Source organism: Leucopleurus acutus (assembly GCF_964270905.1).
Source record: "Leucopleurus acutus genome assembly, chromosome: 6".
Classification (NCBI taxonomy): Eukaryota; Metazoa; Chordata; class Mammalia; order Artiodactyla; family Delphinidae; genus Leucopleurus; species Leucopleurus acutus.
This window is the reverse complement of record NC_139149.1, coordinates 111232127-111249020: the sequence shown is the minus strand read 5'-3', so window position 1 is coordinate 111249020 and position 16894 is coordinate 111232127. Positions and strand designations below refer to the sequence as shown.

Genomic DNA, 16894 nt, shown 5'->3' with positions numbered 1-16894 from the left:
GTGGCAGAAATTGATAAGCTGATCCTCATAATAATATGGAAATGCAAGGGACCCAGAATAGCCAAAAAACTTTGGGAGAAAAAATAGCAAAGTTGGAAGACTCACTCTTTCTAATTTCAAAATTTACCACAAAGTTACAGAAATCTAGACAGTGTGGTACTGACATAAAGATAGACATACAGATCAATGGATCAGAATTCAGTGTCCAGAAATAAATATATACATCTATGGTCAACTGATTTTCAAAAAGTGTGCCAAGACAATTCAATAGGGAGAGAACCATCTTTTCAACATTAATGAAGGTGATGAGACAACTGCATATCCACATGCAAAATAATGAAGTTTGACACCTATACCACACCATATACAAAAATTAACTAAAAATGGATCATAAACATAAATGAAAGAGCTAAAACTATAAAACTCCTGGAAGAAAACAAGTGCAAATCTTTGTGATTTTGGATTAGCCAATGGTTTCTTAGGTATGACACCAACAGCACCAGCAACCAAAGAAAAACAGATAAATTAGACTTCATCAAATTTAGAAACCTCTGTGTTTCAAAGAACAGCATCAAGAAAGTGAAAAGACAACCTACAAATGGGAGAAAATACTTACAAATCAAATATGTGATAAAAAACTGGTATCTAGAATATATAAACTAACAAGTCAACAATACAAAGACAATCCAGTTTTTAAAAGGGCAAAAGATTTGAATAGACATTTCTCCAAAGAAGATACACAGATGGTCATATAAGCCCACGAAAACACATTAGAATCATTAGTCACTAGGAAAATGCAAATTGAAACCACAATGAGGGGGATGGGGAGATGAAAGGAAAAAAAAAGGACTACATGAAGTAATGAATGCTAATTAATCTAATTGTGGTCATCATTTCACAATGTATATTTATATGAAACCATCACATTGTACACCTTAAATATATACAATTTTTGTCAACTATACCTTAATAAAGCTGAAAAAGATTTTTTAACAAACTGAAAATGAGATACTACTCCACACCCATAAGGATGGCTATAATTACAAATACAGATAACAACTGCTGGTGAGACCATGGAACGTCATACACTGCTGGTAGCAATGTAAAATTGTGCAGTCACTTTGGAAAAACGTTTGACAGTTACTCAGAAGTTTAAATACAGACTGACTACATGAACCAGCAATTCCCTTCCTAGGTATATACTCAAGAGAACTGAAAACATATGTCCACACAAAAACCTGTATACAAATATTCACAGCAGCATTATTTATAACAGTTAAAAAGTAGAAACACCCCAAATGTCCATCAACAAATGGGTAAATAAAATGTGGTATATCCATACAATGGAATACTGTTCAGCCGTAAAAAGGACTGAAGTCCTGATACATGCTACAGAAGCGGTCCCCAAGCTTTCTGGCATCAGGGACCGGTTTCGTGGAAAACAATTTTTCCACAGATGGGGGTGGGGGGCGGGGGGGGGGTGGTTCAGGCGGTAATGAAAGCGATGGGGCGCGGCAGATGAAGTTTTGCTCACTCACCCGCCGCTCACCTCCTGCTGTGCGGCCCAGTGCCTAATAGGCCACAGACCGCTACTAGTCCGCAGCCCAGGGATTGGGGACTCCTGTGCTACAGCATGGGTGGACCTTGAAAACATTATGCCAAGTAAAAGAAGCCAGATACAAAAAGCCACTTATTATAGGAATCCATTTATATGAAATGTCCAGAATAGGAAAATTCATAGAGACAGAATGTAGATTAGTTGTTGCTAGGAGCTAGGGAGGAGAGGGAAGGGGAAGTGACTGCCAATAAGTATAGGATTTCTTCTGGGGGGCGGTGAAAATGTTCTGGAATAGAGGTGATGGTTGCATAATCTTTAGACTGCCCAAGAAACTGCTGAATTGTACAGTAAAAGAGGTAAATTTTATTGCATTTGAATATCTCAATATAAAAAACAGTGAAGAGACTTTGCCACTCTGACATTTAACTATCCCTAAATCTCACTAGTTTACTCCAAATCCTAGGCCACCCACACAAAAAAATTTTTTCTTATCATTACAGTATAATTTCCAAACAGATTTTATGTGTTTAGAATTATAGAAATTAATCATCTTTCCTGTGCATTCATAGTTCCACAATGCTATAAAATTATTTGTGAGTACAAGTTCAAATACTGTCTCCTCTGTCAATAGGCATTTTTCCACCTGTTCAGATAAAATCTACTGATCTTTGACCATCTGTGTTCTCTACGATTTACTGCTATTTATCAATATAAATTTTATGTTGACAAACTACTCAAGTACTTACAATTAAGAATATCCACAAATGGTCTACTTTCGGACCCATTAATCTTTGTTATTATCTATGAGTTTCTTGTATTTTCATAAACAGTGAGTTGGGATTTACATGAAGGGAATAACGTTGCCAGTAGTTTCAAATGACAATGACAACTTCCCCCATTTAATGCAGAACAATTTTTTTTTTTTTTTTTTTTTTGCGGTACGTGGGCCTCTTACTGTTGTGGCCTCTCCTGTTGTGGAGCACAGGCTCCGGACGCGCAGGCTCAGCAGCCATGGCTCACGGGCCCAGCCGCTCTGCGGCATGTGGGATCATCCCAGACCAGGGCATGAACCCGTGTCCCCTGCATCGGCAGGTGGACTCTCAACCACTGCGCCACCAGGGAAGCCCAATGCAGAACAATTTAATCTTGCTTCTCACCAGGCAAGGAAAGAAGGGGTTCCCTTGACAATGGAAGAGCTGAGATTGAAAGCGCTGTCCTTGAATTTCTTCTGTTGCCCACAGTGAGGCACCGTCTATATTTGTCAGATAAATGTGGAAGATAGTTACCAATGGAATACCATTTTCTTTCAAATCCAAGAAGTCTGCTCTGAATAATTCAGAAAAGGACATCTCAAACACAGTTATACACCATTAGAGCTAATACATTTTGAAATATTTAGTTTAGCAATTTCATAGTGTATTCTAAGGAACACTAGTTCCGTGAGATGATCCACAAAAAAATATAAGAAATCTATTAACCCACTGTTTTCCAAAAATGGGTGGCCACAGAATCTTTTTTCTCCACGGCACCTATTAAAATCCCAAAGAGCTTGTGACCTACCAACACCTTGTGGAAAATCCTAACTTAGTCAAATAATCCATTTTATAAAAGATGAAACTGCTCTCTCTCTCTGTCTCCCCAAATTTAACTGACCTGTCCAAGGTCACCCAGCCAGTCCCTAACTTCTAGTGCTCTTTCTATGCTGCCACACTCCCTAACCAGAGGAACCTTTTCTAAATGGCAATTTAATCAGATTGGACTTCCTCATAAACAGCAAGATTGGTCATTTAATGTTAGTTATGTTTGAAAGCTTTCCCACAAAAGCGTTGACCTGAAAGAGCTTAGTATTATATGTCTCTCCTTTCAAGTTGCTATTTCAAGGTTGGTTTTACCTGGAGTGAGAGGAAATTTCTGTCTATCTAGAACAGTTCAGTCTTGAAGATACTTCAGTATTTCTCGCCACAGCACCCTTTCTGTGCTCGGTATTTTTAGCTCATTGTTTTCTGTTTTGGCAGCCGAGAAGCTGCAGTTTGTAATTTTACCTCCAGCTTCATATTTCTTCTTAAAAGTGAATACAATGTCCTGTTTATAATAATAAAATCACTAGTTGGCAGAACGACATTAAATGGAAAAAAATAAAAGCTATTGGAAAATTTAGAGCAAGCAATTTTATATGCCAAGTTTCACATTTGTAATGGTCCGGTGGAGGTCACTGGGCTTCCTTTTTATTGAGGGAATAGTAAAGAAATAGATATCTACAAGTTCTCCTGTGAAAAACTGTAGGAACCGCCTCCCCTTCAAGGAAGCTCATAGTTTTACTGAAAACTGACATGATCCAAACTTCCACAATACTACTAAAATATAAAAATCAGTTTAGGGTGGTATTTTCCCCCTCTAATAATTTAGGTTTTCATTTTCCACTTTAATTGAGCTTTTAAGCTTTGTTTCCAGTTTAATAACAAAGGAAACAAAACAATATGAATGAAATTGAAAATAATTGGAGCCAGTCTCAGAAATAACCTTGGGGTTTCTTGGACTTCTGGTGCAACCCCCTTTAAGCAGTGTCCTTGGATATATTCTCTTCCTGACCCCCAAAGGCTTGCAGTATCGGCGCTGCATTTTTTTTTTTTTTTAAACCTCAGATGCCCTGCTAAGGAGAGCTGCAGGGTAGGCCATGCAAGCAGCAATTCTCCAGAGATGGAGCCGAAGGTCCAGAAAAATAGTACTCCCAATCAGAAGGGCCAGATTGTTGCCCCTAGGAGTTCACACTAGCCTTACTTCTTGAAAACTGCTAACCAACTATTTTTCTTTTCAAAATAAACACTATTTCTCTCAACTTCAGTTCGCAAAATATTACCCCAATTCCACTGGACTAAAAAAATGGAATTTTACTGACATAATTGGATTATGAGGTTTAAAGATTGATGGAACTTTTGTGTTCCAAATATAATCGTTCAAATACCAAACCTAAACGGGTATGTAGAAGTCCTTACGTAGCTAGAGCCAGGGTAACACTGTAGGCTCCACGGCAGGGTGGCCCAGCAGAGGGGGTCAAGAAGCTATCAAAACCATTGGAGTTGTGAGAGCCCTGTTACAGCAGGATTTGGGAGTCTTAGGGGAACATACCACCCTTTCTGCAGCCACAGCCTATCGCTGAACTGAGAACTACTTCAGTCACTCTAGTTCCCCCTATGCCTGTGCATTTCTCAGATCTCAGCTCAAGCACCAAGGACGCTGCCAGTTTGTCCATATGAATGTTACAGCGCCTGCCATCCTCTGCTGTAATTTATCTGAGTATAAATCTGCCTCCCTGAGGAACAGTAAAGTCATGAAGAACAAGGGCTGGGCCTTACTTGTCTTTGTATTTCCAGTGACTAACTGAGCACTCGGCATATATTATATATACACACATATATTCTACAGAGAGATACATAAATAATATATGTAAATAAATGTATATAGGAGAGAAGGGAGGAAAAGGAAAAATGTTTTATTTAGGAGTTCCCAGAATACATATTATTTATTCATAGCATATGTTTTTTAGTGTGTGTTAGGACTCATTTCTAGTTCTTTTGACAGTCCTAGAAAAAGTAATATTGATAAAACCTCTTTGAAGGCACTGGACCTCTGAGCAGAAGAAATCACAGTATTACAAACTCTTGTACCAAGTATCTCTCTCCTCCATTACAATTCCATATTTGACTATTGCTTAAAACATTTGATTCACGCTCCTCTACTATAAGACTGAGCGTTCCGCAAGAACCGAGACCACATCTACTTTTGTTCATTGGTGAATTTCTACTGCCCATGGATGGTGTTCCATAAATTTGTTGATTGAAAAATGAAATCAATCTATTAAAAGACCAGTCAAAGAGAAGGAAAAGGTAATCAGCTCCAAACACTCCAGCATACTAAGTATTTCTCTATTTTTTATTGTAAAAAGAAATTAACCGTGACTACATAAATACATGAATTAATGCTGGCACCCTCACAAGGTATGTGGATCAGGTGGTAAGTGAGGTGTACCTCAAGTGAGAAGAGAGTCGGTGTTCCAGAACACAAAAGGCAATGAACGATACTGGCACTTCTGTTGGTTCCTATACTTTCAGCCAACTGTGAACAATAGGTATTTACGCATGTCCAGTACCATGGATTTATGAAAATTATCTAGTTTTAGCTAAATTAATCCTTACAAAATAGGCAAGTGGCTAAAAAAGATTATTGCAAAGATCCACAGATTGAAGATAATATTGAACTAATAACAGTAATACCACTAATAACATGAAAATAGCAAAGCTGACATTTCTTGTGCTCCTAACATGAATTCATCCGCCACACTATGATTTCAAAACAATGACTGTCAATCATATGGTCCATAGCAGATACTTAGAAAAAAATAAACACACTTAATCTGTCCCTTCAATGTAAAAGTGATGTTTTAACAACGATTAAAAAAAAAGAAAAAAAAAGTTATTGCTTTTTGAAAGCAAAATAAAACAAGAAACTCAAGTTTTTAATATAAAATTCTAAAAATGGATGTTTTGAAATGTTCCCATTGTTATACAATTTGGGGACCTAAAATGACCTAATCTTAAAAACTACAAAACTTTTCAGATCTATACACTTAAATTTTCTAACAGAATTTTATAACCAGTTTTTAAAGATGCCAACTGAAGAATAATCGAAGATTATGAAATCATTTTAAAAAATCTAAAAATGCAACACCTTTCAATTAGTCCACAAGAACTGACTGACATCATGAAAGATGGAAGTTTATTAGCTGGATTTCAAAATGAGTCTGAATATAATCAGTGAACAGGGTTAAAAAATAAGTATTATGATTTAGTAAGTTGAGCTCACTTCTTCCTAAGATATGATATCTTTTTCAGTTATGATAACCATTAAAACCAAAACTAAGTATCAAAATATACAAAACTTACAACCGGGCCTCTGTATTTCCACACTGCAAGTTGTTAAAGCAAAATAAAAAAATAAAGAATATTCAATCACATTGCTTTCACCAAAAGTAGGATTAACAATATGAACAGTGTTCTATACCTTCTTAAAGTAAAATAAAAATATATTAAAATGTATTTCTTTCTCATTTTTCCACTTTTATGTATGTTAATAGCGTATATAATAAATTAGTAAAGTAGTAAGTACACTTGTAATTTTAAAATAAAGGCACATATGTTACAGGGAATGCATGTTCAACAAAGTTTAGAGATTACTACTTTAGGCATCAGGAAGCAGTTGAAAGATTTTAAGCCAAAGGAGTAAAAAAAAAAAAAAAAGAAAAGAAAAAAGAATACGATTTGAATTTTAGAGAAATAATTATAGAGGATAATAGGCAGGTAAAAAGTTTCTGGAAGTTAAAGTGATTAAAAATAAAAAATCGCTGTTACTGTGCTAATAGCAGAGAGCATCCCACAAGCTCCCTGTATCTTTGGATCCTCTTGCAGGACACATAGGTATATTTTAACAGAAGACATCTGCAGAGCAAGACCTCCTAGTCTGTGGTCTAACTCAGAAGGCAATGGGGGCCAAAGAAAAAGGCAAGGCGGGGCCATGAGAGGGGAACTGAGCGACACTGGCTTCTAGGACTATTGGCATGCCTTATTATTATTCATCTGCAGGCTAGGAGTCAGGCTAGGAAAGGTTGAGCACCTCTCTCTTCTGATATTTCCATTTATAATTTTTTAAAGTTATATAGGTTTATTTTTAAACAATTTGAATAACAGAGTAATTTATAAAATGAAACGTAAAATATTGCCTCCCTATCAGTGAAATGATAGGCACTTCACTGAAGTCCACACACGATAATCACTGTCGGCAGTTCAATGCATTTCCTTCCAGAACTTTTTTTTCTGCAAATATACTTTTATGTGTACATGTATATGTATGTACATACACATTTATATCGTTTTCATATTATCTGACTTTATAAAAAACTAGGCTCATATTCATACTGTTCTGAAACTTGCTTCTTTCACTTCGCAATATATGATGGCCATCCTTTTAGGAAGTCCACATGGAAATGGTTCCTTTTTTGCAGCTGCAGGGAATGTTATCTTATTGAGATGACATAGGTTATTTAACCATTCCTTTAATGATGGACATCAGCAGTGTCACTTTTATAATAAAGCAGCAACGAACATTCTTTACGTACATCCTAAAACACTTCTTTGAGGAGGATGGACTCCTGGAAATAGAGTTTTTAGGTGAAAGGGTAAGTAGGTTTAAAATGTTTTAATAGCTTTTAATAGCTACTGCAGAATAGCTATACTAACTGACACTTCAAACAATAAAATTCAGCCATCCATTCTAACTTTCTTTTCTTATTAAAAATTTTTAAATAGATTCCTAGATTTAGGAAAAGATCTCAGAAAACAAGTCCCTCAATTTATATATGAGAAAATGAAGGTTCAGAGAGAGTAGGATTATGGACTCAAGATCTCAAAACCCCCGACAAGAAGACTGACCAGGAGTTCTCTGAACAGTGGTTACTGCTGAAAGCCGGGAAGGCAACTTGAGTTAACTGACTTCAAATATAATGTGTGTTCCATCAGAGTTACTAACAAGCAGGAAAGGGAACTGTCAACTCCTTTTCCTTGCCTACCCGCGGCAAGAAAAGAAAAGAAGTACATTTCTAAAAGATACAAAAGCAAGAGGGAGCCGGAAAGGAGGATTCTCAAACTAGGTGGAGTAATGGGCACCAAGAGCTTAAGGTATCATAAGTTCAGCTGCATGAAGTGCGCAAGTGTGGCGGAAAAGACTCTGACACGGGATGACCTTAGCAAAAAACCTTCCACGGCCTCAGTGGGTTGTATGAAAAGTTTCTTGGTTCTAAATATCTCCATGTGGCATCCAAAATGAATGCCAGTACTGAAACCAAATTCTGAAGAGAAATATCAGAAAAGAACTAACATCCCACAATGAAGAAACATCTTCAAAGAAGATGTTGTTAAAAAAATACCACAAAAGTCCTTTCCAACAAATTCCAGACCTAAAAGTAAAGCTTTAAAATGAAGCTCCAAGCACAGAAGTCTTGAATCCTTTGCTCTGTGCCTGAAGAGGCCCATTTAAAGGAAGGCATTTCTAACCAGATAACACTGTCTTTATTTGACCAGACCTATGGGGCATAGCAATGAGAAAAGAAGGTGGCAACTACACCTTTTGAAATTATAATAGCATGGTCTAGAAGAGAAGTCAGCACACTTCTTCTATAAAGGGCCAGAGAGCAAATATCTTAGGCTTTGCAGGCCATATGGCCTCTGTTGCAACTATTCAACTCTGCTCTTGTAGTGCAAAAAAATAGCCATAGACAATATATAACCAAATAAGCATGGCTGTGTTCCAATGCAACTTCATGAATGCTGAAATTTGAATTTTATATAATTTTCATGAAAAATTATTGTTTTGATTTTTTTCAACCATTTAAGAATATGAAAACCAGTCTTAGCTCACAGGCTGTACATAAACAGTCAGTGGGCTCGGTTTAGCTTGGAGGCCATCACTGGCCAACCTCCGGTACAGAGCACCTAGTTCCCAATTGTACGGAACTTGAATGTTGGTGGAAGGATGGGAATATCTGAGGCCAGCTCACAGGAGAGCTCAGTTAGAAGGCAGAAAGATAGAAACATGATGTGCTTTTTGTTTTTTGATTTGACACATTCATTGTTTGAAATGATTACCAGAAGAAGGATACTTTTACATCCATCACCTCAGTTACCTTTTTCACACACACACACACACACACACACACACACACTGTATTTTATTTTTACAAGAGATAAATAAACTGACACCAAGCATTGTAAATGGATGACCACAACAAAAGCAACAATGATTGCAGTTACCAAACACAAAACACACTCATACTAAGAAACATGATGTTCTTTACGAGTTTCAGATATTTACCTTAAATCTCTTCTCTTGCTGAATTCCTCTGGTGGAATTGTCCAAGGCAGGTCTTGAGGGAGACATTCTAAAACTTCTGAAGAGAAATCAGAGAAATCCACTCCGTACTCTGTTAGTATCCCTTCTGTTTCAGGCTCGATTTCCCCAGCCTGCCCAAGACTCTTAGCCAGCTGCCTGTGGACAGGACAGACAGGAATAAGCATGTTGGTGAGTAATGAAACATAGGGGACCCATTTCCCCTCTAAAAATGAGGGTAGTAGGAAAGTCTTTGAAACCTCCTGCCCCTCCCCCAGAAGGAACACCACCATCAGTGAACGGGGCTGGCCAAGCAGAAGAGATGAGGATACTCTTGCCCTGTTAACGCCATGACTACAGTATAACTTTACCTCTCCTCAGGAATTCTGACCTAGGGAGTAGGGCCAGACAGCCCTTCGCGGGACTGTGGAGGTTGTTACTCACGGGGAATTAAAAGCTTTTGTCACCTATTTCTCTTGTAAACACCTTTAGAGACAATTCTGATCAACCCAGTTTGCTGTTAAATCATTAGTTTCACAGTGCCTATACCTTACATCATGCTTACTAGATTAGATCTCATGTTTTTATTTATTTCACAATTCTAATTTTTCCCTTAATGTTTTAAAATATTTTATCTGAACACAAAAGTAATATATGTTCACTCTAGAGAAGTTAGAAAAGAAAGAAATATACCAAGAAGAAAATTTAAATTATCTTTAATCCAGTCACCCCGCAAACGACCATTTGCATTTTAAGGTACTGGTCCATTAAAAGTAAGATTGCATTTAATAGGACAGTCCTGATGCTATGAGTAGGATTCCATCTTTTAGAGGGCTGATCTCACTCTTTTATCTGTGGGACATCTACACATATATCAAAATTGATAATTCTCGATTCTTCTAAGTATTGGCATGCCACATACAGACCACAAGTCTAAAGTTAAGTGCTGAATACAGATAGCCAATAAGGAAACGTGACATAAGTCTCAAAACAGCCGCCTTTGTTGAGGGTGCTGGGGAGACCAGAGAAGGCTACCTCCTCCATTGTATAGGTCTACTCATCCACCAGCGTGATCCAGGAATCCACCCTCAGTAATTCCTGCAAGCAGTTTAGCTCTGGCATTAGGGTCTTCTCTGGGGCCATTCAATTTCTTTGAAGAAGATTCTGTTTCCTACATAAGGGTAGATGCCTGGCTACTAGAGTTCTTAGGTACACAGTGGTGGAGTGGGACTGGGGATGTGGTTGCCTTACATGCAGACTTTTAACAAATTCCCATTTTCAGCCTCACTACTGGAACATGGCAGTGGTGGCAGAACGGCTGGCCCCATTTCTCATATGCCAGCCAAGAGAGACCAGCCCACTGTTGACACATACACCTGCCCACCAGCACAGGCTCAAGGCAGCCTGTAGGTTGACCTGTGGGCTCCAGGTGGCCTGTAGGCATTTCACATACAATGGTGGCTCAGACCAGTGCCTTCTCCTCAAATGTAGGTGGTGATCTCCCAGAAAGCACATCAAAAAGCCAAAGATAGCAAAAATACATGGGAAAAAAATAACAGAAAGCTATCTGGAAGATCCACAAATATATGAAAATTAACCAACAAATGGATTAAAGAAGAAGTAAAAAGAGAATTAGAAAATATTTTGACCTGAATAAAACACAACATAACAATGTTTGTGAGAATCAGCTAAAGCAGTGCTTTGAGGGAAATTTACAGCATTAAATGCTCATATTAGAAAAGAAGAAATGTGTCAGTGACCTAAACTTCTACCTTAAAAAACTGAAAAAAGAAAAGCAAATTAGATCCCAGGTAAGCAGAAGGAAGGAAATAATAAAGAAATAAGAATCAATGAATAGAAAATGAAGAAACAATAAAGAAAACCAATAAAATCAAAAGCTGATTCTTTGAAAAGATAATAAAATAGGTAAGCTTCTGGTGAGGCTGATCAAGAAAAATAAGGAAGAAGTTACCAATATCAGGAATGAGAGAACATTTTTATAGATCCTCTGAGTATTAAAAGAATAATAAGGGAATTATGAATGACTTTAGGCCAACAAATTCAACATCTTGGATGAAATGGGTAAACTCCTTGAAAGACATACACTGCCTAAGACTCCTCAAGCAGATACCAATACCTACATATTCCTTTATCTGCTAAAGAAACTGAATTCATAGTTTAAAATGTTCCCACAAAGAAAAATTCAGGCCCAGATGGTTTCACTGGAGAATGCTACTAAGTCTTCAAGGAAGAATTAATACTAATTCCATAGACACTCTTTCAGAATGCAGAATAGGACAGAACACTTCCTAACTAGTTTTATGAAGCCAGAATTACCCTGATACCAAAATCAGACAAAGGATTCATGAGATCAATATCCCTCATGAAAAACAGACTTAAAATTCTTATGAAATATTAGCAAACAGAATTCAGCAATACGTAAAACGATAATACAACATTCAAGACCAAGTAATTCAAGATCTGTCTGACGTTCAAAAATTAATCAATTTAATTCATCAATTAGCAAACAATGAAAAAACACATACAATTATCTCAATAGAAGCAAAAAAGCATTTAACAAAATTCAACATCTATTCATGATCAAAACACTCAGCAAATGAGTAATGAACAGGAAGGTCCTCAACTTAATAGTGAAAGACTAAATGCTCTCCTCCAGATCAGGAAGACAAGGGTGTTCACTCTCACCAATAGTATTAAACATGGTATTGGAAGTCCTAGTGAGAACCATAAAGCAAGAAAAAGAAAGGAAAGGCATACAAATCAGAAATGAAGACTTCCACATTGCATGTAAGTGGACCAAAGGACTACAATTCCCATTACAGAAGCCTCCTACTTAATGCCTGGCATCTCTTTATAGAAGACTCCTCTAATTCTATGAAAACTAGTACACTGTGAAACTAGTGTGAAAGCCAGCACGCTGTATGACTGTGGCCAAACTAATCCTGATAAAAGACTACGATTGAACTTCTTGTTCTTGGCTTTCCAGACTGGCCTTTGTTCCTACCCATAACTTTCTCAGGACATTCAAGACTCTTACTGTTTCTATGAGCCCTTCAGTATCCTTCTAAAAATTCCTTTTCCAACCACAGTTGGTTTCTCCTGTTTGCAACCAAGAATCTAGACAGTTAAAGACTCAGGTCTCATTAATTTTCAAATTGACAACATTATGACCTGTGTTCACTAGAATGCAGTTCCTGTTGAGGATTTGGGGAACCTGTTGTCACCTCTGAAGTTTGAAGGACATTTTGGAAATTAATATTTTGAAAATTAATGGGACCTGAGTTACCTCCAGCCCATCTAAACAATTATTCTCACAGGTTCCTGAGGTTCTATTCTCTACATCCATCTCCTAAAACTAATGGGTTTGTCTGGGTTCTTGGTTGTAAGCATGAGAAACTAACTCCAGATGGAAAAGTAATTTATTGGAAAGATACCAAAGAGATCACAGAAACAGTGAGAGACCTGGAGAACCTGAAAAGAGGGTGGAAACAAAAGAATTACATGCTCAACCTCTAAAGTCTTGATTCCAGGCTAAGGTGGAAACTCAGTGACCTCCTATGCATATCAAAAAATTATTTTGAATCTATTGCAGCTGCCAGGCTAAGACGGCAACAAAATAAATAAACAAAAATAAAAATCCGGATTCCAGTGTCCTTGTCCCCACGCTGAGCCACAGCCACCACCCCCCCGCCTCTGCAGGAGACCGACCAACACTAGCAGGTGTTCCAATGTGATGCTGAATAAGAATGTTGAGAGAAGACCCACCACCAGTCCCTCCCATCAGGAAGCTTGCACAAGCCTCTCAGATAGCCTCATCCACCAGGGGACAGATAGCAGAAGCAAGAAGTACTACAATTCTGCAGCCTGTGGAACGAAAACCACATTCACAGAGAGAAAGACAAAATGAAAAGGCAGACGACTATGTACCAGATGAACGAACAAGATAAAACCCCAGAAAAACAACTAAATCAAGTGGAGATAGGCAACCTTCCAGAAAAAGAATTCATAATAATGACAGATATGATGATACAGGACCTTGGAAAAAGAATGGAGGCAAAGATCGAGAAGATGTAAGAAATGTTTAACAAAGACCTAGAAGAATTAAAGAACAAACACCTAGGAGAATTAAAGAACAAACAAACAGAGATGAACAATACAGTAACTGAAATGAAAAACCACACTAGAAGGAATCAATAGCAGAATAACTGAGGCAGAAGAACGGATAAGTGACCTGGAAGACAGAATGGTGGAATTCACTGCCACAGAACAGAAGAAAGAAAAAAGAATGAAAAGAAATGAAGACAGCCTAAGACACCTCTAGGACAACATTAAACACATTCACATTACAGGGATCCCAGAAGGAGAAGAAAGAGAGAAAGGACCTGAGAAAATATCTGAAGAGATTATAGTTGAAAACTTCCCTAACATGGGAAAGGAAAGAGCCGCCCAAGTCCAGGAAGCACAGAGAGTCGCAGGCAGGATAAACCAAAGGAGAAACACGCCGAGACACATAGTAATCAAACTGACAAAAATTAAAGACAAAGAAAAATTACTGAAAGCAACAAGGGAAAAACGACAAATAACATACAAGGGAACTCCCATAAAGTTAACAGCAGATTTCTCAGCAGAAACTCTTCAGGCCAGAAAGGAGTGGCATGATATATTTAAAGTGATGAAAGGGAAGAACCTACAACCAAGATTACTCTACCTGGCAAGGATCTCATTCAGATTCGATGGAGAAATCAAAATCTTTACAGACAAGCAAAAGCTAAGAGAATTCAACACCACCAAACCAGCTTTACAACAAATGCTAAAGGAACATCTCTAAGTGGGAAACACAAGAGAAGTAAAGGACCTACAAAATAAACCCATAACAATTAAGAAAATGGTAATAGGAACATATATATCAATAATTACCTTAAACGTGAATGGATTAAGTGCTCCAATCAAAAGACACAGGCTCACTGAATGGATACAAAAACAAGACCCATATATATGCTGTCTACAGGAGACCCACTTTAGACCTAGGGACACATACAGACTGAAAGCGAGGGGATGGAAAAACATATTACATGCAAATGGAAATCAAAAGAAAGCTGGAGTAGCAATCCTCATATCAGATAAAATAGACTTTAAAACAAAGACTGTTACAAGAGACAAGGAAGGACACTACATAATGATCAAGGGATCAATCCAAGAAGAAGATATAACAATTATAAATATATATGCACCCAACATAGGAGCACCTCAACACATAAGGCAACTGCTAACAGCTATAAAAGAGGAAACTGACAGTAACATAAAAATAGTGGGGGACTTTAACACCTCACTTACACCAATGGACAGATCATCCTAACAGAAAATTAATAAGGAAACACAAGCTTGAAATGACACAACAGACCAGAAAGATTTAACTGACACTTATAGGATATTCCATCTAAAAACAGCAGATTACACTTTCTTCTCAAGTGCATACGGAACATTCTCCAGGATAGATCACATCTTGGGTCACAAATCAAGCCTCGGTAAATTTAAGAAAATTGAAATCATATCAAGCATCTTTTTCAGCCACAACGCTATGAGATTAGAAATCAATTACAGGGAAAAAAAAACGTAAAAAACACAAACACATGGAGGCTAAACAACAGGTTACTAAATAACCAAGAGATCACTGAAGAAATCAAAGAGGAAATCAAAAAATACCTAGAGACAAATGACAATGAAAACACGACGATCCAAAACCTATGGGATACAGCAAAAGCAGTACTAAGAGGGAAGTTTATAGCAATACAATCCTACCTCAAGAAACAAGAAAAATCTCAAACAATCTAACCTTACACCTAACGGAACTAGAGAAAGAAGAACAAACAAAACCCAAAGTTAGTAGAAGGAAAGAAATCATAAAGGTCAGAGCAGAAATAAATGAAACAGAAACAAAGAAAACAATAACAAAGATCAATAAAACTAAAAGCTGGTTCTTTGAGAAGATAAACAAAATTGATAAATCTTTAGCCAGACTCATCAAGAAAAAGAGGGAGAGGACTCAAATCAATAAAATTAGAAATGAAAAAGAAGAAGTTACAACAGACACCACAGAAATAAAAAGCATCCTAAGAGACTACTACAAGCAACTCTATGCCAAAAAAATGGACAACCTGGAAGAAATGGACATTCTTAGAAAGGTATAAGCTTCCAAGACTGAACCAGGAAGAAACAGAAAATATGAACAGACCAATAACAAGTAATGAAATTGAAACTGTGATTAAAAATCCTACAACAAACAAAAGTCCAGGACCAGATGGCTTCACAGGCGAATTCTATCAAACATTTAGAGAAGAGCTAACACCCATCCTTCTCAAACTCTTCCAAAAAATTGCAGAGGAAGGAACCCTCCCAAACTCATTCTATGAGGCCACCATCACCCTGATATCAAAACAGACAGAGATACTACAAAAAAAGAAAATTACAGACCAATATCACTGATGAATATAGATGCAAAAATCCTCAACAAAATACTAGCAAACAGAATCCAACAACACATTAACAGGATCATACACCATGATCAAGTGAGATTTATCCCAGGGATGCAAGGATTCTTCAGTATACGCAAATCAATCAATGTGATACACCATATTAACAAACTGAAGACTAAAAACCATATGATCATCTCAATAGATGCAGAAAAAGCTTCTGACAAAACTGAACACCAATTTATGATAAAAACTCTACAGAAAGTGGGCATAGAGGGAACCTACTTCAACATAATAAAGACCATATAAGACAAACCCACAGCAAACATCATTCTCAATGGTGAAAAACTGAAAGCATTTCCTCTATGATCAGGAACAAGACAAGGATGTCCACAATTATTATGTGCCACAATTATTCAACATAGTTTTGGAAGTCCTAGCCATGGAAATCAGAGAGGAAAAAGAAATAAAAGCAATACAAATTGGAAAAGAAGAAGTAAAACTGTCACTGTTTGCACATGACATGATACCATACATAGAGAATCCTAAAGATGCCACCAGAAAACTACAAGAGCTAATCAATGAATCTGGTAAAGTTGCAGGATACAAAATTAATGCACAGAAATCTCTTGCACTCCTATACACTAACAACAAAAGACCAGAAAGAGAAATTAAGGAAACAATCCCATTCACCATTGCAACAAAAAGAATAAAATACCTAGGAATAAACCTACCTAAGGAGGTAAAAGACCTGCACTCAGAAAACTTTAAGACACTGATGAAAGAAATCAAAGATGACACAAACAGTTGGAGAGATATACCATGTTCTTGGATTGGAAGAATCAATACTGTGAAAATGACTATACTACCCAAAGCAATCTACAGATTCAATGCAATCCCTATCAAATTA

General features: G+C 37.2%; 1 protein-coding gene across 6 annotated transcripts in view; it reads right to left on the bottom strand.

Moving 5' to 3' along the window:
* The window catches only part of DIS3L2 (DIS3 like 3'-5' exoribonuclease 2), a 374902-nt gene that overhangs the window by 176876 nt on the left and 181132 nt on the right, over positions 1–16894 (bottom strand). For all 6 annotated transcript variants that reach the window (XR_014326289.1, XR_014326290.1, XM_082841670.1 and 3 more), the window contains exon 9: positions 9479–9652. Coding sequence is in view for 4 of the 6 variants with exons in the window: in XM_082841670.1 (XP_082697796.1) it covers positions 9479–9652 (174 nt within the window). In the remaining 2 variants the exon portion in view is untranslated. The remainder of the gene's footprint in view (positions 1–9478; positions 9653–16894) is intronic.